Raw genomic sequence first — 27,710 nt, 5'->3', positions numbered from 1 at the left:
ACCGTAAATGAGCTCAGGTCATTGTAGCCAGAACAATGTTAAGATCCATGTGCCTTATTTCCAGGTGCTTGAAGATGGTGCAGTTCAGCAAGTTCAAAGACTCGCTTTGGTACACCTTTTTCCCTACTGGCTTCAGTCCTACTTGATTTAAGCTGTTCTTCTCCAGTACTTTGATTATAAGTTGCCTGGGGTTTCAACAAATTTAGTCTATCTTCTGATTCAAAACCTAAGAGGAGCGACGTGGTGAGAGATTCTATCTCCCTGGAGTCAACTGGAGGTATTCGCTTCCCCTTGCTGTTGACAGAAGTAGAGTGTAAACTGAAGTAATTCTGAAAATCACTGACCACGCTGCAAATACTTTCAACACAACTCTTGAGCAGGTTTACGTCACTGTGGGATCCTATGCAAAAAGAAGAGGAAAAAGTGAATGAACCCTACCTGTTTCTGTCAGGTATTTATTACCACTATATGATTCTCAGCTCAACTCATTGCTATTGAGTACAAACCAACTCACAGCTGGACCTGCAGAGGGTTTTCAGAGGCTGCAAACTACACAAGAGGAGACTGCCCCCCTTCTTTCTGTGGAGTCACCGGTGGATTAAAAGTGGCCGAGAGGTGCAGCCTCCGGGTTAGCGGTGCACCTCCCTACAGCCTATGCCACCAGAGCTCCACCAGGACACCCAGATATGTATGGACGGAACTTAATTACACCTATTCTTCACTTATCAACTATCTATTTACCTAGCATTTCGCAGTTATGAAACAATAAAAAATCTACTATCTATTATGCACATTAATGACACATGTATGGTACTACTTAATGTGGGCAACAATGATTAAGGTTTAAGGTTATGTGTCAGCGGGGCTGGGCCATGATTCTCAGGGGTTGGGTGGTTATGTAATGGTGCAGCCATCCTCTAGTTTGTGATCTCATATGATTAACTTTCATTTTGGCTTAATGCTAATTTTTGCTTGATGATCTGCTCTTTGGAAACTAACCAGGTCAGTAAGAGAGGAGCCAAGTTTGTCAGATTCCTATATTGAAAAGTTAAGTCAATGAAGATGCATTAGTTAGGCTTCAGTAAAAGACTTAAGACTAGATATGAAAGCGAAGAATGTGTAGACTTCTTAAAACATACAATTCTGATTGACTATAAATTCAACTTGAATACATACCTCTCAAGGCAGAAATAGTCATTTGAACAGTTTGTTCTAGGCAATGTTTTAACTTCAAGAATTCTGGGACAAGATCAAGCACCTTCTTCAGATCTTGATATCCAGGGTTTTCTTGTCGTCCTTGAATTCGGAAACTTTTCTATGTGAATAAATATTTAAATTACATAGGAGGCTACATGACAACAAGGCTTAGTTAAAATGATTTAATATAGTCAGAATTTTATCTTTAAGATAGTGAGCTTGGATTTCCTTTCCCATGCTTAACTTTATTCCAACAAACAAGACAAATGTATTAACAAATGTAAGACAAATGTATTTCTTTTCAAAAGAAATAAGAATTTTCAATTAATTTTAAATCAAAGTCTTACTGATGACATGAAAATGAAACATCAGTAGCATTTACTATTCATTATTAAAAAGAGAAATTCTTATTAATAACTTTTTAAGAGTTCATCTTCATAACATCTCTAAGTTATTAAAATAAATTTTTAGTCATAGAAATTATTCTTCTACTTACAACACTGATCATATATCATTTACATATCCAGGAGCCATGGCAATGCAGTGGTTAAGGGTTTAACTAAAAGGTCCATCATTCAAACCTGCTATCCACTCTGTGGGGAAAGATTAGGACCTTAGAAACCTGATGGAGCAGGCCGACTCTGTCCTGTAGGGATGCTGGGCCAGGAATGACTCAATGGTAAAAGGTATACATTCTTCTATCTCCCATGATGTGAGAATAAAAGAATTTGTCTAATTCAATTCCATTTTAAGATCTTTGAGCTGATTATGAAGTACAGTTTAATTGCAGGCTACAATGACTATCCAAGCACTATAATCACAGTAACTAAGCCAGTAGATGTGAGAAGCAGATAAAACATATTTGTCAATTTCTATATAATCTCTTACCCTTTACTTTAAGGTAAGTTACAATATCCAAGAGGAAATAGCTAGCAAATTACTATATATGTTTCAATTAAGACGGCACAAGAGTCTCTACCTAAGGATAAAAAAGGAATAGAAACAAAATAAAATATACAAAAGAAAATGAAAGTTAAAAACCATGTAAAGCTTCTCTTCTTACCACTGTCCATTCAGTAAAGACATTTTCAAGAGATTTAGTCAATCCCATGGCATCAGCTTTCATCTGTTTGGTAACCTATAGGAAAGGTTAAACATATAAACAATCAATTGTAAGTATAAAACTCCTAAAATTACATGGGCTTAGATAAAAGGAAAGAATTATAACGTAAAAGTCAGAAGACTAAGGTTATATATCTGAAACTGTAATTAAATAGCTCAAGAATAACAAAATCATATAAGCAGAATTGCTTTCAAAATAAATTATACAATTCCATCTTAAATAAAGGTAGTTTCCCAATGTTCACTTTTATAATAGGATTTGACATATTAATATGTATGTTTTTAAGTATCACTGACTTGGAACCAACCCATAGCTGACCCTTTAAGCAGGTTTTCAGAGACAGTAAATCACACAGGAGGAGACTGTCCACGCTTCTTCCATGGAACAGCTGGTGGATTCGAACCTCGTGCCTTTGGGATTGCAGTGCAGTTTCTTACCACTAGGCCACCAGAGGTCCCTTAAATATACACAGGATTGAAATATTTACAGAAATGGAATTTCTATATCTTCTGTTTGGAAGGGAGTGGGGTAATAAATTTATCAAAACAAATATTATACTTTAGGAAATTTACGTACATCTTATTATGTAACTCAGTAACTACATTTGCTATTCTCCTCAGTTTACAAATAAGGGGGCAGATTCAGCACAGGTTGGTTGGTGTCTGACCTTGAGTCCTGACACCTCAGACTCAGCCAGGGTGAAAACCACTAAGAGCTAAGGTTTTACTTGTACTGCTCAATGCTGCCCCCTACAGTGCTTTCTTGCTTAATTTTTACCAGGAGATCCTGTCACTTATTTAACTGATCTTAACAGTGTTCTTCCTAGGTCTAACACAACTTTCCTCTATGTGCTCAGATATGAATATCCAAATTATTATTCTTTTCCCCTTCACTCCAGGTTTAAAACTGTAACCTCTCATTACTTATGTTTGAGTCTGTTTTCTAATTTTGGGGTATTCTTTTTCTTTCTGTAGAATTTTAAGAGTTTATGATTAGGACAAGCTACCAACCCACCATGAACAAGAGTACAGCTATGGCATACAGTAGAAAGAAAATGAGTGAAAGGAGGGTGAAAGGAGGAGGAGGTAAGCTAAGCTGCATACAAAACAAGACTTTCCTTTTAATTTCCTGAAATAATACCAAAGCTAACATTAGTACACTGCTTTTACAACTTACAAGGCATAATCACACACATCTCCATTTCCATTCATTTTCTCTGTGCTCTTGTGCATTTACAGCAGAAATTCTGCATTACAACTAATGACAGATGAGGTGTTTCAGTGAGAAACGATGCAGCAAAACCAAGTCTGAGATGGCAGTGGTGATATGTATGAACTCTAATAATAGTCCAGTGTGCCCCTCTCCTCAGTTATGTTCTAGAGTGCAAATATCTACCAAAACAGCATTATGTCAATTTTTGTCTTAGTGAAAGCATGAACTCCTTTAAAATAGGTTTTTAGGTTAAAAAAAAAAATCTACAGAGTAGAAGAGGCAGATACCCATAAAGAAAAAAAGCAAGTGAGCAACAAGAGGTTTACCAGGTACTATCTTCAGTATTTTCATACACATTGTTTCTTAATAGCCTATGATCCTCAAGACAATTTCATGATCATCTCCCATTTTTAAAATGGAACAAGTGAGGCTCAGGTAAGTGTGTAAGGAAGCAGGAGAGCAACTTAATGTTCTATTTCTTTTCCCAACTATGGAGAGCAGTTATCCTGGACAGAGAGAAATCTATATAACCCAATAGTCAGGGGAAAGACATGGAAAACCCCACTGGCTTTCATGGAAAATTTCTCTACGGTTAAGGTGACGGTACGTACGTTAATGCCAAGGTTTCCCTAAAATGAAAAGAGGAGGGGAAAATTAAGTCAAAGGTATTCTATGCCTTCCTGGAAACAGCTTCTCAGAGGGATGAAGCCACGTCTGCTTTCCTAGATGAATGAATGCATACTTAGATGAGCTGAATTCCTGGTAGGAATGAGTTCAAGAAGCTAAATGTCACTGTGCCACTCAGATTAAATCTCTGCCCCCAGCAAGAGAAATGAAGATGGTAAGAGATGGCTGTTAACAACTGATTATAATGAAATTGTAGAATAGAAAAGGATCTGAAATCCACTGTTACAATATCTGACATTTCATTTTCCCAGTATCCACACTCCACTTACTATTATGCTCAAGAGAAAAAAAAAATAATTAAAGCATGAGCAATGATTTACAAACTCCACTTATGTAACATGATGAATTTGGAGTATGACAACCCACCAAACCCACTGTAGTAGAGGTGATTCCGACAGTTGGCCCTGCAGGACAGAGGAAAACTGCCTCAGTGGATTCTCAAGATTTTAAATCTGGAAGCAGACTGCCTCATCTTTCTCCCTCATGATCACTGGGGGACTCAAACTCCAGGCTTTATGGTTTCCAACCCAACACTTAATCCACAGCACCAACAGGGGCCCTGGAGTCAGACACAGAGAATAAAAAAATAATGGTCTAGGGCTTTATTATTGGTAACTGGGCAAGGTACTCCAACTCTCAAAAGTCACTGAAATAACAGTAACTCCTAGCTTGTAAAATTATCGGGTTCACCCATATTTTATGCAAAGCACCTAATCTACCAATTGTCGAGGCAAATTATTCAATGAATAGTTCATGAGGGCCAGCAGAACAGGTATTATTATAGGTGTCAAATAAAAAAATAGAGGGTCAAGTAACTTGGCAAATGAAAGCAGGAAAGTGATTAAGCCACATTTTAAGCCCAGGTTTCTAGTGTCAAGGTCCACCTGTAAGACAGTACTGCAGTGCAAGTTTGCCAGGGCAGTGGGAAGGCGGCATACTCAAATTACTCAATCCATCACTGGTTCAATACCCTGTTAACATATTCAGTTGAAAATTTGAGATTTTTTTTAAAAAAAGTGTTAGTTTCCATTCCTAGGTGGGAAAGTACAGACCTAAAGAAATAGCTTAAAAACCCACAGCAGTCAAGTTCGAACCAATGGGAGCTGAGCCTCCAGGCGGGTTTGGCGTCTGGAATCACACAGGAGGAAACTGCTCATCTTTCTCCCTTGGAGTTGCTGGTGGAAATGAACTGCCCGAGAAGTCCACCTTACGGTTAGCTGCACCACTCCCTGCGGACGAGGCCACCAGAGCTCACCAGAAAGAAAAGCCAGAAAATTACAACAGTGAACACTAGGTGTCACCAGCACATCCCACACTCTGTCATCCAACTCTGTTTAGGAACTGATCCAGGCTGAGTTCTGTGACAGGAATTCGCAAAATACTAACAAAATGTGCAGTTAACGTAAGGCTAACGTGAGACTGTGTCATGATATCATCAGCTTATCTTCCAGAAAAAGTAATAACGCAAAATAGAAAAACGTTAAAATTTCTCTAATTCATTGAGTTAAATAATGCTTTCGGGTGTTTTTTTTGTCCCATTAAAAAAAAAAATAAATGTAGTTCTTTTTGTTGGAAACACACCAATTCAACAATTTCTACATGTACAATTCCTTGACACGAACTGTATTCTTTGAGTTACACAACCATTTTCACTGTCCTTTTGAATTTTTCCTGGAATAGTTAACCAACACAAATTCACTGCTCTCTAAGGTTCCTGTCTTGTATTTTGAGCTACTGTCAATTTGATCCCATATAAATATTTCCTTCAAAGAGCAGTGTTCAGGGCACATAGTTTTTGCTAATTAAGCTGCACTACTGTTTGGGAGTTAAGTTATTTTTACAAAATCAGCCCTGTGTAGTAGCTAGTACAACATTCTTTCACTCACTCATCTTACCTCATTTTCTGCACACTGCCTGGAGAGTTCATGCTGAAGGGCTTTTGTTTCTTCCAGTCCAGAATCCAAGAGACTCTTCATTCCCAAGTCAACACCCTCGTAAATTGCATCTGTAATTTCATCCTAGAAGGAGTTTTTAAGCATTAGTAGGCAAATTCTGCCCTAATATTTCTTTAATTATCAAATAACTAAGATAAAATTTCCACTAAATTTAGAACCATAATGCATTCCAAGTTCACAAAGTTCAGCTATAGCTGGAATCAGAACTAAGAGTCTCTAAGGAGAGCAACTTAGTGCATCTATATTTTAATATTCCACATATGAAAACCAAAATGTGTTGCTGTTGAGTTAATTCCAACTCACAGCAGCCCTACAGAACCAGGTGTGAGCGCCCCAGGGCTGCCAAGGCAGTAATCTTTACAGAAGCAGATTGCCACATCTTTCTTCTGCGGAGCAGCGGTGGTTCACACCATTCACCTTTTGGTTAGGGGCTAGGTACACCACCAGAGCTCCTGATTTCACATTCAGCATGTTGTAAAAAATATTCATCATCTTAGGTAGGACACTCTGTGGATAGAACAGTTACACATTCTTTTATATTATTATATTTTTAATAACACAAATATGTACAGTATCATATATTCATCTTCTAGAATCAGAATTTGTGTGCTGACTGCCTGAGCTAATCTTCTATTGCTCATGGACTGCCATTATCCATTTTTTACTTCCTTGATTAAAGAGAGTTCTAAAATCATCTGGTACATCTGAGCAGCTAGAAGGAAATGGTTTTAAATCTTAACTGCCCAACTATTAGATTCACATGCTATTTTGAGAAACAAAAAAAAGAACCTGTCAAGTCTGGTGAATTGAACTACTATCAGAAACCTCTGCTGTTCCTCAGGAGAAGGCTTGTAAAATTACCTGGAGACTGACAGCCTGGCTGGGAATGTTGTCCAGAAAATGGATCTTGTTCCCTTTCAAAACTGCTAGCTGTCCCACATACTTTACAGCCTGCCGTACAACTTGAAGCACTTTCTTTTGAGCCTCTTTTACCATTGATGAAATATCTGAACAACATCCCTGTAAGATAAAAATGAACCAGTATATCAGATACATGAGATTACAAAGGACGTTAGAAAAGACAAACACAATCAGAAAAAAATACACTCTGCATTCTTTCATATAGTGGCCACACTTCATAAAAGTCTCAGTCAGGACTATAAAGCAGGCAACCTCATAGCTATTAAAGGTAACAGAATGAAGGATAGTCTACTCTCAAAGACTTTCCACACTAATAGGATACAGAAGGCAAGCAAGCAACTTACTAGATAGAATACAGAATTGACAAGTGAATATCAAAGAAAAAAGTTGTAATGACTCTTTTGCCTTTTAAGTTTTCATATCCTAATTATTCAAGAGATGTTTAGTAAAAATATTTTAATTTTATAAGCATAGATGGAGAAGGGGGGGAACTTCCCCAACCAAAAGGTTTTTCATGTGTACACCAAAGTTGATAGCCAGGAGGCAGGGAAAATGCCTAAGATTTTCTTCTCTAAGTTACCTGACACATTAATGGCTCTTCACAGTACTTATCCTGGCCTGCTTTCTGGAATATGCTATTTGTGTTGCTACAAGGTTGGTGCCAGATGCCATCCAGTCCAGTGTGCCTCCCAGCGACTCTATGAACAATAGATCTGAACCTGGCCCTATCTTACACCATCCTCATCATCTCTTTCATGTTCAAGCCCACTGCGATAGTTGCCGCATCAATCCATCTCATAATGCATCTTCCTCTCTTGTCGACCCTCTACCTTTGCAAGTCTGATGTCTCTTGGCAGGGGCTTATTCCTCCTGAAAATATGCCCAAAGTAAGTGAAATGAAGTTTCATTATCCTTGCCTCTAGAAACATTCTGGTTGCACTTTCTTCAAGACAGATTTGTTCGTTACTTTGACAGTCCATGAGATATACAGTATTTTCTCCAACACCACAATCCAAAGGTACCAATTTTTCTGTCTTCCTTATTCATCTGTCCAACTTTCAGGTGCACAGAAGCAACTGAAAATAGTGAGGCTTGGCGCAGGCACACCTTAGTCTCTAAATTGGCATCCTTGGATAGGTCCACTTGGATAGATCCTTGACAGCAGAAAATCATAAGGACAATGGTAGGCCAGTGTTGGTTGTTACAAGGCAAACATTGCCAAATCATACATAAGTGGAAACTACAATCAGTTAAATCCTGCCTAACTATGTAAATCTCTCCTGAATTCAGCTTAACTTTATCTTGAAATCCTTTGATTCCTTATATAAATATTTCTCATTGGGCTTTGGGTAGAGATCCAGTAATTAAATATAAAGTGTTCTTACCAAATAGAAAGAGGAAATGAAACTATACACTAGTTACTCTAGCTATTGTTATATGCTGAGGCATTGATTATGATTCATTGTAGCCCTACGAAGAGCAGATTCAACATTAACTCATCCGATTTTCACAGCAACCCTGCCAGATGATGGTGGTGGTTGGTTGGTATGTGTCATTGAGTCACTTGCAACTCATAGCGCCCCTATGTACAACAGCTCTGAACTCTGCTCTATCTTGAGCCAAACTTTTGTCTCTGACACATCTACCCCAAACCCCAGTCTCCGAGTCAATTCATCTGATCCAGGGTCTTCCTCTCTTGGGCTGTACCTCCACTCTTCCAAGCATGATGTCCTTCTCTAAGGACTGGCCCCCTGGCAACATGCCCAAAGTATGTGAGACAGAGCTTCAGAATCTTGTCTCCAAGGAGTAGCCTGGTTTCACCCTCTCCAGGACAGCCCTGTTTGTTCTCTTGGCAGTTCATGGTATATTCAATACTCTTGTCTAGCATCACAACTCAAAGACGTCGATTCTTCTTCTATCATCCTTAGTCACTGTCAGCATTGCTATATCTTTATTTTCTAGTTGAAAACTAATTCAGCTTTATGTTCAAACACTGGTCTTCCAAATTCCACATCTAGTGGTTTTATTTTCATGGGTTCTACTACAGCTGAGGCTCTGAGCAGTATACTTGATTGCTAATGAAAAGGTTGGATGTTCAAGAGCCCACATAAATATACTTCAGTAGACTAGCCTCAAGATGAACTTCTGAAAATCAGCTACTGAGAACCCTATTAAGCAGTTCTACTCATGAATCAGGATCGACTGTACGGCAACTGTTCGTGGTACAGCCTTTAAAATCTGACAGCAAAGCGAAGCATACACTTCACTCTTATGTTTCTACCACAGACCATCTTTCAACTAACTTCCTTCTCCAGACTGAAGTCTATGTCACAGCCTTAATTTTTGGTTCTCCACCTCTGCTCTCTAGAAGAGCCTGCCTCTTTTAGTTTTTAAAGTGACATCTCTGCTCTTTACCACTTTAAAGAGTTTTGTTACAACAGATTTGCCCAGAACAACATGACTTTCTGGACTGTTCTTTTCATGATTGGTGATTGTATATCCAAATTAAATGAGAGTCTAGTAACAGAACTCTTGATTTATTTTTAAAGTTTTGGAGCACAGTTTCTTAGAATAAAAACTATACTATCCCAAAATAATTACAACTAGACATTATCATGTGATGCAATTCTGGCCGATGATATATAAACACAAGTGTCACGTGGCAAGTTATAGAATCTTCCATCAAAGGAGGGAATGATCCTTTCTTTCTTTTCACATCTTCTATCCTGTTGAATTCAGAGAGAGCTATTAGCTACGGCAGGGGAGGGGGGGTGTGTGGGGGTGCTATTAGCCACGGCGGTGGGGGGGAGCCTGGAAAAAGCCTGGGTCCTAAAGACTTTGTGCAGCAAGACTATTAATGCCTATTTTCAGATTTTACGTCACAGAAAAGTAAGTTCCTTTCTTACTCATTACTCATAGCCAGACCAAAAATGAGAAATACAAATGAGGAAAATAACTTTCTTTGCCTCTGTATCAGCAAGCCTTTAACTATTCCAGCCTGAGCTGATGCTCCTCGTATAACCAGAACAAAGCTTTGTCTCTCTTCCCTATACCCTAATTGAAGGCCTGCACAGTACAAAGGTAAAGAGCATGGGCTCTGGGCCCAGGATTGTGTTGGCCCTGATTTACTGCTCAATAGTTACATGACTTTGGACAGGCTACTTATCCCCTTTTTGTTTTCATTTTCCCATCAATAAAATGATGTTAACCATAACACCACAGCTGACCCTCCAGAGGGCTTTTGGAGGCTGTCAAATGCATGAGAGAAGATTGTATGTCTGTCTATCTGCTGAGGAGCAACTGATGGATTCAAACTGTGTGCCTCTGCGTTGCAGCACAACTGCTTATGGACTACACTACCAGAGCTCCCTTAATAATACTCACCTCTAGGGTTGTTAAGAGGATTGAATGAGTTAAAATATTTGTAAATCCTTTAGAACTAATAGAAAAACATCTATTTATGGGAAGCCATGTAAGTCTTGGTTCAATAAATCAATTCTAAATGCCCACAAGTCTCAGAATTTCAAAACAGAAAAAGGACTTCTAAAAATTCTCTCCGTCTAATATAGATCATGCAGGGAAGAGGCAGACAGTAGGAAGTCAATAAATTCTTGATGAGCCAATGAATTCCTCATATGATTATCAGCAAATCAATTTACCTGTAAAAACAGCTGTAAGTAGCCACCCAGTTTCTTAATTTCTTGTTTCAGTTCATCCTCAGGTCTTGCTGTGCTCGTGCCATGTAGGAAATCATTCAGCCAGTGTCTGGTTAGCACCACAAGCTGCTCAAAAGCACAGGCTGTCTGGATAGTAAGTGACTGTGCTGCTCGATCAGAAGAGAACACTGAAAAAATAACGACAATCATCAGAAGACATAAAAACAGATAAAAGAACTCATGTGCAAATACCATTAAGAGGTATTAAATATAACCCAAAACATGCATCCAAGATGTAACAGAGTCATTGTGGTCAAAACGTTACATGCAGAAAACATCACTCACATGAGTTAATAAAAACAGCAAGTCTACTTACAGTTATCATGGCTTTCTTCATCTTGTTCTTCATGAGCTTTGGAAATGGCAAGGACGCCATTACATATTTTGAGGAAGTTACTAATTAGACTGTCTGCCATAGATTTGTCTTCATCATAACTCTGGCCAAGAAAATCTAATGATGAGCCAATCGATTCTTTGCAAATTCCAAGTAGAAATGACTCTGCTGAATTTGAGTAAAGTGTACTTGATTTTTCTATTAAGCCTATATCAATAGAAAATGGTCATGTAAGCTTAGCTTTCAGGCACAATTCTCTCTTTCAAACACTGCACTCCAACTAGTAAGTATAATAGAGAATCACTCGTCAATAAACGGAAAATAGGTCATTTTGACTTCAATACAGTCTTATTTCTAATATTTTCACTTATGTTAACATGAAAACATAGCCCTATAAAGAACTCAATTAGCCTCTCAACAGCAACATTCCACAAGTTTAACAGGTGCTTTTCGACAATATTGATAAAATTTAAAACTCATGTTGCCAAGGGTTTAACTGCCTTTATTTACTTTCTGGTAGAATTAATCTCCTATAAAGCCTACTAAAGGAGTCTTGGTGGCATCATCGTTAAGTGCTTGGCTGTGAATCAACCCTCGCGATCAATGGGCTGACAGATGTAGCAGCCAGATAGCCCTCACATCCTCGGCTGCTAATCAAAAGACCAGCAGTGTTAACATATCAGATGCTCCAAGGGAGAAAGATGTGGTAATCTATCTCCATAAAGATTTACAGATTTGAAACCTTATGAGGCAATTCTATTCTGACCTGACCTATAGGGTCACTACAAGTCAGCATCAACTCAGCAACAGGGAGTTTTTGTTTTGATTTTTAATATCTAATAAACTGGTGAAAAGAATGGCAGTCGAGTACTATAAGCCTAGAAAAGTAGCAATAGTGTAAACATTATTACTTCTATAGTAGTTCCATCTCTAGGTTTACTACAAGCAAAATAGGGGAAGGCCAAACTCAACTAGTTGAATATCTAAAGTTAACATCACATAATTGGGAAGACGGCCTTTTAGAAAACTCTCCAAACACTGTCCTAGAAAGGGAGAGCTTGAAAGAGTTCATTCAGAAGCTATGAAATAACTTTACCCTGGAGTGCTAGCACATGAATATGACCACTGTCATTTAACAAGATTAGTTTTCTGGGCCACGCACAGCCTATTTCAAAGGGCAGCTTGTAATGAAATGTGCAAGGATCTAGAGTTGGAAAATCAAAAAGGATGAACTCATTTGGCATTTCTTTAAGCTGAAGGAACTAAAGAACAAATTAAACCACGAGTTGCAATACTTAAGGATGCTATAGACAGAATACTGAATGATCCAGGAAGCATTAAAAAAAGATGGAAGGAGTACCAAAAAGAACTGGCTGATAGGGAAGAATTTCAAGAAGCAGCATATGATCAAGAAGCAATAAAGAAGAAGGAAGAAGTGCAGGCTGCTCTGAAGGACTTGGGGGGTAAAAAAGGTCCCAGGAATTAATGGAATACCAAATGACATGTTTCAACAAACAGATGCTATGCTGGATGTGGTCACCAGGTTGTGGCAAGAAATCTAGAGGACAATTACCTGGCCAACTGACTGGAAGAGATCTATATTTATTTCCATTCCAACAAAGAGTAGAAATTATCAAATAAGATCACTAAGATCACATGCAAGCAAAATCCTGCTGAAGATTATCCAAATATGACTGGAACATACATCAGCACCACAAATACAAGCTAGGTTTGAACAGAGGTCCTGGCACTAAAGACATTATTGCAAATGTCAGATGGATCTTGGCAAGAAGCAAAGAGTAACAGAGGAATGTCTATCTGTGTTTCACTGACTATGCAAAGGCATTGATTGTGTGGATAACAACAAATTGTGGAAAACAGGAATCCTTGAGGAAACCTGAGGAAAATAGGAATCCCAGAACAATTGATTATGCTCATGCAAAACCTATACTTGTCTTCAGAACAGAGCTGAATGCTTGCTTCAGAATTGCATGCTTCAAAATCAGTAAAGGAGTCAGGGATGCATCCTGTCTCCATACCTTTTCAATCTATATGCAGTACAAATAATTCAGGAGGCTGGGCTTTATGAGGAAGAACGTGGCATCAGGATTGGAAGAAGACTCATCAATCTATGTTATGCATATGACACAATTTTGCTTGCTGAAACTGAGGAAGACCTGAAACACTTGCTGCAGAAGATCAAGGACTGTAGTCTTCAATATTGATTGAAGCTAAACATCAAGAAGATCAAGAGTCTCACTACTTGGCCAACTGGCAGCACAATGTTAAATGGAGAAGAGATTGAGATTGTTAACAGCTTTAGCTTGCTCAGCTTCAGAGTCAACACTCTTGGCACCAGCAGTCAGGAAATCAAAAGATGAATTGCACTGGGAAAATCTGCTGTCAGGGACCTCTCCAGAGTACTGAGAGCAACAATGTCAAGTCTAAAGACTGAGGTGCACCTAATCCAGGCCATGATCTTTGCAATTACTTGCTGTGCATCAGAGCAATGACTAAGGATGACAGAAGAATTGATGTCTTTTAGTTTTGGTGCTGGAGATGAGTCTTGAACATACCAAGGACTGCCAAGAAAACATGCAGATCTGTCTTGGAGAGGACAAAACCAACTTTCTCCTTGGAGGCTAGGATTTTGAAGCTACATCTCACATACCCTGGGCATGTGGCCAGGAGGGACTGGCTCTTAGAGAAGGATATCATGCTTGCAAGGGTGGAGGGACAGCAGGGGAGAGGAAGACCCCAGATGAGATGGATTGACAAAGTAACTGGAACAAAGGAGGTAGGTGTGTCAGAGTCAATGAGACTGGATCAGGACATGGCAGGCTTCAGAGCTGTTGTACATAGGGTCGCTATGAGTTGCAGGTGGCTCGACAGCACATAACAACAACAAATAAAGATAAAGGCAAAGGATGAGAACATCAAGAGGCTGGCACAAAGATAATTTGGGGAGAGGGGAAAAAAAGCTACAAACCCAAAGCTATCTTGATCCAAGATAATAATTAAACAGTATCAGTAATTATTATAATAACTATAATATAGTCATCAAGAATATTTAATTATATAGTCTCTACTTAGAACATAATAAACTATATTAATGCATTCTTAAGCCCAAGATTAAAAATTCTAGAGAAAACCGCAATACATCTCATTTTAAAATATGACTCTTAAAATTAAAACTTAAGGCACAATTTCTCAAAGCTAGAAATTGCTGTATGTCCTTCACCCCATCCTTCACCCCATCCACCTTCCTATCCCTCACAGATGGTTGTCCAGACTGGTTCACACTCAATGTCTATTAGGTTTCACTTCCATTTTTAAAGACTGTGAAAAAAGACTTCTTATATTTCTTGCTAAACCTTATTACAGTAATTAAACTTTAAAAAATGTAGCACTTGAAAACAAGGCTTTAATTATCTGGAAAGATACTTTAGTAAAATAGCCTGCTCTCAGTACTAAACTATGTTATCACAGATAAATCTTTTCTGGGTTAGTTTTTTTTTAAATTTGAATAAATATCGGTTTTTCATTTTTATTCTTATGATATTTTGCTTTATAATATTAATTACCACTGATTAATTCATTATGTCTAATCAGCCTTTATAGTGTACTGCTTTCCCCTTTATCCTACTTACCTATTTATTAATTTTTACTCCTTTTTCTCTCCTTTCTCATTTTTCCTATCTTCCAAGACTAATTTTGTGTATAATCCTTTCTTTAGCTTTGTATAGTAGTGGCCCTTACACTATAATGTCCTTTTTTTTTAGATTTTAATAATTTTAATGAACATTTACAGAGACTTTGGATTTCCATTCATTCAATGTTGCACTTTTCTCCATGCTCAGCCCCCCTCCCCCTACCCCAGTTCACTCCTCTCTTTGAAAAGTAAAAGGAAAATTCTTTCTTTGGTACACAATCCCCCCACAGCTCTCCCAAGTACACTCCACTATACAACCTTAATTGTGGACTCTTGTGATAACCATAATACCCTATCATACATTGCTTTTAAATTATTCTCCCCCTCATCTGTTTCAGTGCAGTATACACAATTTATCCAGTTTTTCTCAGTCTTACTCTAATTCTAGTATCAGCACCATTTTACAGCAGTGGCACCATGCAGTATTTGTCCTTCTACGACTGAGATATTTCACTCAGCATTATGTCCTCCAGGGTCGCCCATTTGGAAAAATATTGCATGAGTTCCTTGTTTTTCAATGCAGCATAGTATTCCATTGTGTGAATATACCACAGCTTCTCTATCCATTTGTTTGATGATGGGCATTTGGGTTGTTTCCAACTCCTTGCTATTGTGAACAAAGCCGCAATAAACATGGGTGTGTATAATGTCCTTTTATGACTACCTTATGTCACTCAGCATAATTTGTTCGAGATTCATGTATGTTCTGCAGTATTTTCACAAGTTCATGGTCACCTTGCAGTGATCTTTAATCTTCCATTGTGTGACTGTACTACAGTTTCTTTCACTAAATAAATGACAGCATAGATATTTAGAAGAGGAAGAGATGAAGCAAGACACCCATAGCCTTTGTTTTATAGAGGAAAAGAAAACTTTTAGGAGATGAAATAAAAGTCACAGAGCAAAATCTGTTTGATGAAGGAAGAAATACCTGATGAATGTGATGAATTCAAAATCGGAACTGGATGGACCTGTATGTCTTGTAAACAACCAGAAATTCTTCTATTCTTCATCAGACTTCTGCTTCTAGAAACAGAAATCATAAGATCGGTAGTTATCTACCATGTTAAATAACATTATTAAGAATATTTAAGAATTCACACACAAAAAATAAGCATACCTGTATGTGTTTCCAAGCAAATGTTTCCATCATATATGCCACACAGCACACAAAGTTTAACTGTGAGGTGTCGTAGTAGCAGTGCACAGGCAGGGAATGATGCTACCTTCAGTCTCCAATCATCTGCTGCCTGCTTTGTCTCTGCCTATAATAACCTGCTGCCTCTGAGGCAATTCCAACTCACAGTAACCCTGGAGGATGGAGTAGAATCACTCACAGGGACTCTAAGGGTGTAAATCTTTCCAGAAGCAGATGGTCCTATCTTTCTCCCACAAATGGGAACGAACAACTGACCTTCTGGTTAGCTGCAGGCCTCCGACCCTTCCCTTGAGTGTGACTGGCCGTGGCACTACTTTGTTTCTAATGACATCTGGAAAAAGCAGCCCACTCTTCCTGTTCCTCCGAAAAAACAATCCAATTCCACACTGCAATTCATTTATCAGTTTTTGGGTTTTTTTAAATTTTTTCTTATTATTATTAATTTCAATGAACATCTACAGAGATTTTGGAATTCCATTCATTCATTGTTGCACTTTTCTCCCCACCCCCACCCCCACCCCCAGTTCGACTCATTTATTAGTTTTTAAAAATCCAATTCCAGATCTTCAATAAAATGGACAAAATGACTCCAACAACAAAAAAAAAATCCAATTCCAGGCTCCATTATGCTATGGAAACTATTCAATCAATTATCAAGATTCATATATAAATCTAGTGAATCTTCTGAAATCTTGTTCCTAACAGATCACTCTACTGCTACTGGCCTCTTAAAGAAAAAGAATATTTCCCAAAAAGATTCCTTAAAAATATCCTATATATAATAGCCTAAGTGCTTCAAATGTAGTTTCCCCCTTGAATTTCTACAAGAAAAACACTGAAATATGACTGATAAGGAAGGGAAGTAAAAATTCACAAAGATCATAGTTTTTTTGCTTCTGGATGAAAGGAAGGGTACAATAATAACTCTAGGAAAACTTATTATTTCGGCACTATTAAACAGGATTTAAACTCAAATGAAGAAAATGTTGTCAGAACCTTTCAAAGAGTTTTACTTAACCTCAGGTGAAAATTTACTTTTAACTGTCAGGGTTACATATCAAAATTTATGGATGGCCAAACCAGTCTATGTACTGCAGAACAAGTGTGGCATATTACTGCCTAGGAGCAGTTCTATAATTAAGTCTGTCAGTGCTTCCATTACCTGCCGACACTCTCAGAGTTTTCAATTCTGTCATAAACATTCTTACAAGGCTGAAACTTCATACACAAGGTCTTTGCCAGAGAGCAATTCACTATTTTTTAAAAATATGATACTATTAAATTATAGAAGTTCTCAAAATATCTCTACCAAATGAAACATGTAATTTTAACATCTTAGGAAATAGTAAAAAGAAGTTTTAAATTTTTTTATGTAATATTTTCCATTTTTAGTGGATTCCCTGAAAGTTGGGGGAAATTAAGTTGTGAATTACCACCATTCAATAGGATAGAGTCTTAATGCTTATTAAGTACTAATACTTATATTATGAGTCACTATTCTAATTACACAAAGTTTCTGTTTGTAATAAAAACAATAAGGAACTAGTAATTCTAAAATCTAAAGGAATTTGATGGATTTCTACACCTGGTTTTCACTTTTGGGAGATTTAAGTGTTGGGATGCTAATCAAAGGGACAGTTGTTCAAATTCACTAGCAGCTGAATAGGAGAAAGAGAGGCAGTCTGCTTCTGTAAAGATTTTCAGAATCTCAATGGAGCAGTGCTTCTCTATCAACAGTGTTGCTGAGTCAGAATTAACTTGAGAGCAGTGGACTTGTTTTTGTTTTATATTGGCTTAAATATTGCAAACCTTAGCCATCTAATTCCACCCCAAATCACCATTTAGGGAGCTTGGTGGCTTAAGAAGGAGCTCCGCTGTAAACCCAAAGGCAGGCAGTTCAAATCTACCAGGTGCTATGTGGGAGAAAGATGGGCAATCTCCTCTTATGTGAATGACAACCTCTGAAAACCTGCTGGAGGGTCTGCTATGAGTTAGTTCCAGTGATAAGTTCTGCGTTTTTGTTGTTGTTTTGTTTTGTTTTAAATCATTGCTTCATTTGATATACAGATCTTGGAAGTCCGGATTTTGGACTTTACAGCTTCAAAATTACATGAACCAATTTCTTAAAGTAAGTCAATGGGTCTATATATAAATATTAATTTTTATATATGTATATAAAGCAGCAGCTGCTCCTGCTATGACAACTATTGTTTCTGAAAGGATCAGAACCAGTTACCTATTTTATGCATCTATTAAAAACCATTTCAAATTGGAGAGAGAGAAAGAGAAAGCACTCTAGTGACAGAGTGGTTTAAAAACTCAGTTACTCATGGAAAGTCCAGCATATCAAACCTGTGGAGAGAGATGTGGCAATCTGCTTCTGTAAAGAATGACAGCCTTGGATACTTTATCTTCAAACAGTTCTACTCTGTCTTATGGGGCTGATATTCAGTCACAAGTGACTCAATGACAGTGGGTTTGTGTCTCTTTTGGATACCTGTATATTTATCACAATAAAGTGAGCCACATATACTTTTTGTTTTCCCAGTACATATGAAAATTCTATCAACACTACACTGTAGTCTGTGATGTATGCAATATTACTGTGGAAAATCTGCAATATTGTGAGAATTATAAAAATATGATACAGAAATACAAAATGAGCACATGTTGTTGCAAAACTTATTTGTCTGACACAGGACTGCCACAAAATCTCCAAATTGTAAGAAAACTTTGTATATCCAAAGTGGAATAAAATGAAGCACAATAAAACAAGTATGCTCTGTATCAATATGTGTGTATTCTTTTTTTATTTTTAAATTTTTATTTATTTACTTATTTAGGTGTACCATCGAACTGGATCCTACTGGCACAGGAGGAGTTTGCCCCTCCTTCTCCAGCAGAGCATGTGTTGGTTTCGAACCACACACCTTTGGGATTACAGTGCAGCTTCTTGCCACTAGGCCACCAGAGCTCCCTGATACATGTGTATTCTTGAGGGACACTAACCTACTGGTTTTAGAAGTAGAAAGAGCAGTAACTACATGAACTCATTTAATCTTCATGAGAAACCCTGCAGAGTAAGTATATATTAGAATTTCCATTTTACCTATGGAAAATAGTGACACCAAGAGCTGTCACTTGCCATGAACATACTGAGTTTATATTAGAGCCCTCCTAATCACATCACAGTCCTGCTCAGACGCAAGGGAAGTTTCCCTGGAGTGTGACCTACATCATCGTTTGTCTTATGAAAGATAAAAGGAAAAGTGAATTGAACAAAGCAAAGAATGAGGTTGTGGTGGGGGCTGGGAGAGAGACTCACTAGCATCAAGACAGAAGAGACATGAGGAGAGCAAGTCCTTTGAGCCAAGAACCATGTGCTGGGACACTTCTCAACACAGGAGAAGGCCAAATCGTACAGATCCCCAAGGAAAGCCAGCCTACATATGCAGAAAGAAACATGGATCTTCCTCTAGAACCAGCAAAGAAAACTCCTTCTCTTACATCCTGCACTCCAAATTAGACTTCAAGCCTCCTAAACTGAGAGGGAATACATTTGCTTATGAAAGTCACCCTTTTGTTGATGAATTCTGTTACTGTGTAACTAAGACTAATGATTTGGCAAGAAGCTGTGCTGCAATCCCGAAGACATACAATTCGAATCCACCAGCTGCTCTGCAGAAGGATGGGCAATCTCCTCCTGTGGGATTAACTGCCTCTGAAAACCCGATGGAGTGTCAGCTATGGGTTGGTTCTGACTTGATGGTAAACAATAACAACAACAACCATGGTATTGTAGTTAGCATCCAGAAAACAAAATAGTGAAAGGCTGCTATGGAGTACTGGTATCTCTTTGGGAAAATTATATAAATGAGTTAAATATAAATATTGACAAAAACAGTGAGAGAGGATTAAAAAGGTTTGGAAATCTAAAGGGATTTTGCAGCTGTCACTAGCTGAAGGTGTTGTAGTGCAATAAAACCCAAAAGTCAAAGAATCAAACTAATTTAAACTGGAAGATGCTATTCTTTCATATGCAAAGGAGGCAGTATCACTAATCAATAAAGAAAAGCAGATGTTAAATTACTAGATCTTTCTTATCCAAATTCTAACTTCAGCCTCTTAAATCTTCTGGTTCTTCATTTATAAAATTATGGCACTGGTACCTATTCCAATAGGTGTATGTTGTTGTCGTTGGGTATCATCAAGTCAGAACTGACCCATAACTGACCCTCCAGTGCGAGGAGATTGCCTATCCTTCTCCCACAGAGCAGCTGGTGCATTTAAACTGTGTGCCTTTAGGATTGTAGCGCAGCCTCTTACCACTAGGCCACCAGAACACCCTAATAAGTGTAGGGTGAGGACTAAATGAAATCATGCTTATGAAACACTTGGTAGATGTTTCTAGATGACGATGTTTTGTTGATGCATTAATATCATTGATACATATACTCTAAAAATTCTCAATTATACTTTATAGAACTGAATAGCCACCTAGATGTCCTCTGGGCCCCTCAAACTATTTCAAAACCAAACTCACTTGACTTTCCATCTCAAGAAACAACAATTCTTCTAGTCAGTTGCTCAAACTAGGTATCATCCTTGACCCCTTCTTCTCAACCTGGTAACCAGTGACTTCTATTGTTCTTGCTGGGTGTTATCAAGTCAAGTATGAATCACAACAACCCTACGAACAGCTGACCTGACCCCTGCTCTATCCTGTGCCATCTTCATCATCTCTGACAAAATAGAGCCCTTTGCTGAAGTCACCATCAATCCACCTCATTGGAGATCTTCCTCTCCTTTGCTGACCCTACAACTTTCCAAGCATTTCCTATTCCAAGGAATAACCTTGCCTACCTACATGTCCAAAGGATGAAAAACAAAGCATCGCCAACTTTGCTTTCAAGGGGTACTCTAGCTGTACTTTTTCCAGGACATATCTGTTTGTTCTCTTGGCAGTCCATGGGACATTCAGTCTTCTTTTCCAACACCACAACTCAAAGGCATCAATTCTTCTGTCATTATTCATTGTCCAGTTCTTTGATGCATAGTAAGTAGGTGATTGAGAAGACTACGGCCTGAATCATGTGCACTTTAGTATTCAAACTGACATTACTGCTCTTCAGCATTTTGAGGAGGTCCCTGACTGCATATCTGCCCAATGCAATAATACATCTCTTGATTTTCTACCTGCTGGTACCAAAGGTACTGATTGTTGTTCCAATCTAAATGAAATCATATACAGCTTCAGTACTATCTCCATCTATCATATTGCTATTGGTCCCGTAGTGAGGACCTATGTTTTCTTGATGTTAAGATGCAATCCATACCAAAGGCTGTAGTTCTTGATCTTTTGCAGCAAGTATTTTTTTATCCTCTTCACTTTCAGCAAGCAAAGTTGCGTCATCTGAATAATAATGCAAGTTGTTGATAAGTCTTCCAATCCTGATGCCACATTCTTCTTCATAAAATTCTAAATCCTTTTAAATATGTATAAGACCTCACTCTTCTCTCTAGTTTTTCTATCAGACCTTTTCAATTCTTGGGCCTTGAGGAGAAGGAGTATTTTTTTAATTCAGCTGTGTGTCATCAGGATATGGTAGCAGTCCTCAAAGTATTATTTTAAAAATCAAATTAAAGGGCTGAATTGGTTTCAACCACCTAGCTTTTTCCATTACAGTAGTTTGCCTATAATCTAAGTGTCTCAGGCCTGAGTCAAACTAGTTTTTCCTTGAAAAGCATCTACTTGCTGGAAGTCTTTTATGTTTTTTGTTAACAAGCAACATTTGTCATATTTAGAAGTTTTCTATCACCATGATTTATTCTTCTGTGGTGCTCATCTAACATGGACTATATTTAAAATTCTGTAACTTGGGATAAAATATCAGAAAATATGCCAAGTTCCTGAGGAAGGGTAATTTAAAAATAATGAATACTGTTCATTTTTATAGAAAATAAGATTTATGTTCTTTTAAGTTGCTCACAAAGATTTACATGATGAAATACTGGACGTTTTGTTCCTCCTCTGACTGATAAACAATGTAATGCCCTAAATACTGTAATTTGATCAGTAACATACTGTTCCTCTGACATTTCTGGGTTTCCTTCACAGACACATCTATCACAATAATAGATAGTTCTTTAAAAATAAGGAAATAATATATATGGAAACCACAATATAAAAAAAACAGGAACAAAAATATCTTTACCTCCTCTTAGAAAAAGAAGAAACTGGAGCAGTTGTAATGTCAGGTTCCCATTCATCTTCAGGATCACAAAAGATATCTTCACCCTTGTTACTATTACTCTAAGAAAAACAAAATAATTATGAATAAAGAAACAGACACAAAGGGGGGAAAAATCAGAATACAGTTACATTTAAAATACAAAAGAACAAGCTGTTTGATAAAAGTATAAACCAACTGCATTCCTGATAAAATAAAAAAACAATCATAATGATGATGGTGCTGCTTCTTTTTGTTACGAGCCATCCCTTATCAGACATGTCATTACCAAATATTTTTTCTCAGTCTGTGGCTTTCCTTTTTTACCCTGTTGGAGAAGTTTTTTTGAAGTGAATAGGGATTTAATTCTTAAAAGGTCTCATTCATCTACTTTATCCTCTGCTGGTTTTAGGTTTTTCAGGATGCTTGGAAGACTGTTCACATTGTGGATTAGGGCTTCTAGAGTTCTTTTAGGCTTTTCTCTAATGAAGTTTATAGTCCTTGGTTTTAGTCCCAGGTCCTTTATCCACTTTGAGTTGGTTTTTGTGTATGGTGTAAAGTGTGGATCTTGCCTGAGTTTTCTGCAGATAATTTTCCAATTCTGACAACACCATTTGTTAAAAAGGCTGTCGTTTTCCCACTTCATTGATTTCATCTCCTTGTCAAAAATCAGTTGACCATAGGTAGATGGGTTGATTTCTGGGTTCCCAATTCTATTCCACTGATCTATGTATCTGTGATTGTACCACGCTCTCTTCACCACCTCAGCAGTGTAGTAGGATTTGAAATCAGGGAGTGAGATGCCTCCTACCTTGTTTGTCTTTCTAAGGAGTTCAGGTAGGTTGTGAGTTTCTAAGTTTTGTCCATTTCCTCTAGGTTTTCATATTTCTTTGAGTATAATTTTTCATGATCTTGCATTGGTAACCTTTTTTATTTTAGTTGGTTCTGTTGGGAAATTGCCCATTTGATCTCTTATTCAGATTATTTGTGTCTTTTCTCTCTTTTCCTTTGTTAGTTTTATTGGTGGTTTGTTGATTTTATTGACCTTTTTGAAGAACCAACTCCCAGTTTTGTTTCTAGTTTCAATTGTTTTTCGGTTTCCTATTTCATTTATTTCTGACCTAATTTTTATAATTTCAATTTTATTAGAGGGTGTCGGGTTTTCTTGATGTTCTTTTTCAATTGTTTGAGATATTGGGTTAGAGTGTCAATTTTTTTTTCTTGCCTTTTCATATGTTTGTTTATTGCTATACATTGACCTCTGATTACTGCATCGGCTGTTTCCCAGAGGTTTTGGTAAGTTGTATTTTCACTGTAATTTGTTTCAAGGAGCTTTTTAATTTCTTTTTTTATTTCTTCTATTACCCACTATGCTCAAGCAAGTTGTTCAGCTTCCAAATGTTTGGTTTTTCTCCTTTATCCTCTTGTTATTAATTTCTAATTTGGTAGCATTGTGGTCTGAGATGTTTTGTATTATTTCTATGTTTTTTTATTTATTGATGCTTGCCTTGTGACCTAAAATGTGAAACATGACATATTCTGGAGAATGTTCCATATACACTGGAGAAAATGGTATACTGTGGGTGCATTAGTAGTATGTATGTGTGTATATATATATATTGATTTGGTTTATTGTGTGGTTTAATTCTTCAGCATCTTTGTTGAATTTTTTTCTGGTTGGTAGTTTTGTTTTGGTTTTTTTTGGGGGGGTTTGAGAGTTGTTGTTGTTGTTATGTGCCACCGAGTCATTTGCGACTCAGCGACCCTATGTACAAGAGCTCTATACACTTTTCTATCCTGTGCCAACCTAGCCATCTCAAATGCACTTATTCCCACCTCTCCAGTCAAAGAATCAATGCATCTCATCAAAGGTCTTCCTCTCCTTCGCCGCCCCTCTACTCTGCCAAACATGATGTCCCTCTCCAAGGACCAGTCCCTCCTTGCAACATGCCCAAAATATGTCAGACGAAGCTTCAGAATCCTTGCCTCCAGGGAACATTCTGGCTTCACCCTCTCCAGGACAAACCTGTTTGTTCTCCCAGCCGTCCATGGTATATTCAACACTCTTCTCCAGCACCACAGCTCAGAGGCATCAATTCTTTTTCTATCAACCGTATTCACTGTCCAATTCTCTGATGCAAAGCATGTCTTGCAAAGACTACAGCCTGGATCAGGCGCACCTTAGTCTCCAGTCTGACATTGTTGCTCTTCAGTACTCTTGAGAGGTCCCTCACAGCTGATTTTCCCAATGCAATTCGTCTCTTGATTTGCTGGCTGCTGTTACCAAGAGTGTTGACTGTGGAGCCAAGTAAATTAAAATTGTTAACTATCTCAATCTCTTCACCATCCATACTGATGCTGCCAACTGGCCCAGTGGTTAGAATCTTTGTTTTCTTGATGTTGAGCTTCAGTCCTTGATCTTTTGCAGAGTGGTGTATTGAAATCTCCAACTACTATAGTGGTGTTGTCTATTTCCTTCTTCAGTTTTGTTAATGTTTGTTTTTTTATATTTTGCAGCACTATCATTTATGCCTGAAAAGTTTTCTGCTGGCAATTATTCCACAATTTTCTCATTGCCTTTACTTACTTCTTCCTATTCTGGGATTCCAATTATGTGCATTATATTCCTCTTGATGGTGTCCACATCATTCTTAGGCTTTCTTCTTTTCCCTTCCTTTTTGATCTAGCAGATCAGAGGTGACAATCCATCTTCTATTTCACTGGTTCTGTGTTCATCTCTTCAACTCTGTTCATATGTCCCTCCAACATCTTGACAGCACTGAAACATTGGTCCTCATATTCTGAACTGTGGTTTCTTATTTTTCCAGAGCCTTGTTTGTTTTATCTGTTGGGGGTTTTTTTGTTTTTTTTTAAGTTCCTCTTGGTTTTTGTTTGTCATGTCCTGTAATTCTTCAAGTTTGTCTTTCACCCATTGAAAATATTTAATTGTTATTCTTTTAAATTTTGTGTCAGAAAGTTCCATAAAAAAAAAGTTCCATCAGATATTCTGGCTTCAGGAAATCCACTGATTTTGTATCATTTGGGGGTGGGGGGCTGCTGACATCTTGCTTTGGTTCTATGTAGGGTGTGAGGTAGCCAGCTTCTTATGTGACATTGCTGTGGTAGAGTTTTTCACACCTGAGGCGATAGCAGGCTCTTGGTCTGATGTCATTGCTCCAGAGGAGGGTGGTGCAGCTACCCTGCCTGAGTTTCTCTCTGAACTTTTGACTCAAGGGAAGACTTGATTCAGTTCAGGAGAGATAAGGCCTGCGAATTAGCAGCCCGCTCTGTGAGACAACTGCTGCAACTAGGCCAGTCCAAGGTGCTCCAGGCTAAAGGCAACTCATGGTTTGGGAGGGAAGAGGAAATGAAATGGGTTCACCTGTGATACTGCTGACTCTGGCACAGTTCACAGGAGCAGCAGTGGGTCATCCTCCAGGCACTGGGGTAAGAAAGTCCAGATGGTAGAGCCAGGTGCTCCAGGTGGCGAGGCCAGGATTTCCAGGTGGTGCGATAAGGACTTCCAGTCAGCAGGCGGAGTGTCCAGGCAGCAGGGCTGAGACTTCCTGACAGAAGGCCAGTTCCAGGCTTCCAGAAGGTGGGCGGGAGCATCCAGGCAGCAGGAGTGTCCAGGCAGCAGGGTAAGGTCCTTCAGACAGTAGGTTCAGGCGTCCAGGTGGCTGGGCCAGGCGCCTCCAGTTGCAGGGTAGGGGATGCCAGGCAAGAAACCTGCTCTAGGCAAGAGACCAGTCCAGGACACACTAAGAAATTTTTAAGGCAGGTATTTAGTTAATTGACTGGATATGCAGTGTGCAGATAAGTGGCACACGCAGCTAATTTTTTTCTTAGCACAGCTAATAGTTTCGTCACTTGCTTTATTCTTCTAGATTGTGTGGAACGTTACATTCTTTTATTTCTTATTAAGACAATTCAAGCATTAATCATTTAGTAGCATCCTGTTCTTACTATTATTTTCATTACTGTTCATCTCTAAATTGTGCAAAATTCCATACTGAGTAACACTGCTTAAAAATAATGTGACAGTTAACAAAGAGTAATATAATAAGAAATCATTTGCTATCTAATGAATGTTTTAAGGATAACTTGTTATTAACACCACAATAACTTCTACCTGACACAAAAATGAAACAGTGCAAATGTAAAAACACACATCAGTAGTCAAAGGAATTTAATTTCAAATGATGTAAACTGCTTTATTGGATTTTTTAAATCCTACATATAAATGTACACTAAAAATATATAATCAAATAAGTTTCTCTAATAATTTGCTAACATTCTAAGTTTCTCTAATACACTTATAACTAATTTGTTAAAACAAATTCATAAAGCCTCTTTCATGTAAGACTAAAGGCAACACACATAATTGTTAATATTTATCGTTTTCAGTAGTGTGAAAATTATTATATGTTCTTTAAAAAATTTAATGGAAATGTCATCTTTATATATTTTATAGGATCTTATTGGAAACAGAAGTGGCATCCACTTCCTAAACAACATGCCTCCAAAAACTAGGAACTTTGATAAGTGCCAATAAAAGGTCAAACCTCATAAAGTTCTTTCATTGCTGCAAGCTTAGACTCAAACTTCTCCAGACTCCACAACGTTGAAATCCCTAGTTGTAGGTTACGAACTTGAACTTGAACGGAAGTTTCAGGACTTCCTTTATCTGCTATGTCATGCCTGAAAGAAGAAAAAGGCTCATCTTAAAACAAAAATACACATTTATATACTAAGTATTTTTTAGATTAGAATAACTTCAACAAAAATTCCATCTCATGATTAAATTTTTACATAGACGAATAGTTTGAATATAGTAAAAATCATGCTAAGGAGTTCTTGGGTGTCTCAAACCATTAAGCACTTGACCACAAGCTGGAAAGTTACTAGTTCCAATCCATCCAGCAGTGCCTCTTGAGATTTGCTTCCTAAAGGTCATGGCCTTGAAAACACTAAGAAGTAATTCAATACTATACTCCTGAGATCACCAGGAATCAGAACCAACTTAGAAGGAACTAGCAAGTATCAGTCTTCACTGTTGTCATGTGCCGTACAGTCAGAACCAACTCAAAGCTGACCCTCTAACAGATTATCAGTGGCTGTAAACTGCATGGGAGGAGATTTCCCATTTTTCTGCTATGGAGCAGTTAGGGGATTTGGACTGCCTGCTTTGGATTGGCAGAGCAACTCTTTACCTTGTAGGCAACCACAGCTTCCAAATTGTACTTTAGAACCCACTTAATATAACTTCTTTATTGCACACACACACACAAATTAAATTTAAAAGTATCCAGTCATTTTTATTAATTTTTAAAAAGGAAAATATAAACAAATTTTCAACTCATCAGGAAAACGAAGGTTTTCTTATTATGATTCAAAACAGTTTACAAAGCAAAATAGTTTTCCATTCAACCACTTAGCCAAACTTTGTTTCATGAAATAAATT

General features: G+C 37.8%; 1 protein-coding gene across 1 annotated transcript in view; it reads right to left on the bottom strand.

Annotated features, from left to right (window-relative positions):
* Positions 1–38: 38 nt before the first annotated feature.
* Positions 39–27,710, bottom strand: part of KIF14 (kinesin family member 14) — a 71,274-nt gene continuing 43,602 nt past the window's right edge. Inside the window, exons 20-29 of the mRNA XM_006892114.1 lie at positions 26,812–26,947; positions 22,232–22,329; positions 15,789–15,883; positions 11,128–11,352; positions 10,755–10,939; positions 7,036–7,194; positions 6,115–6,237; positions 2,261–2,335; positions 1,177–1,315; positions 39–400 (exon numbers count right to left, since the gene is read on the bottom strand). Of these exons, the coding sequence (XP_006892176.1) occupies positions 39–400; positions 1,177–1,315; positions 2,261–2,335; positions 6,115–6,237; positions 7,036–7,194; positions 10,755–10,939; positions 11,128–11,352; positions 15,789–15,883; positions 22,232–22,329; positions 26,812–26,947 (1,597 nt within the window). The remainder of the gene's footprint in view (positions 401–1,176; positions 1,316–2,260; positions 2,336–6,114; positions 6,238–7,035; positions 7,195–10,754; positions 10,940–11,127; positions 11,353–15,788; positions 15,884–22,231; positions 22,330–26,811; positions 26,948–27,710) is intronic.

Source organism: Elephantulus edwardii, unplaced genomic scaffold (assembly GCF_000299155.1).
Source record: "Elephantulus edwardii isolate Elephantulus edwardi_28Jun2011 unplaced genomic scaffold, EleEdw1.0 scaffold00110, whole genome shotgun sequence".
In the NCBI taxonomy this organism is placed as follows: Eukaryota; Metazoa; Chordata; class Mammalia; order Macroscelidea; family Macroscelididae; genus Elephantulus; species Elephantulus edwardii.
This window is presented reverse-complemented; position numbering and strand designations above follow the sequence as displayed.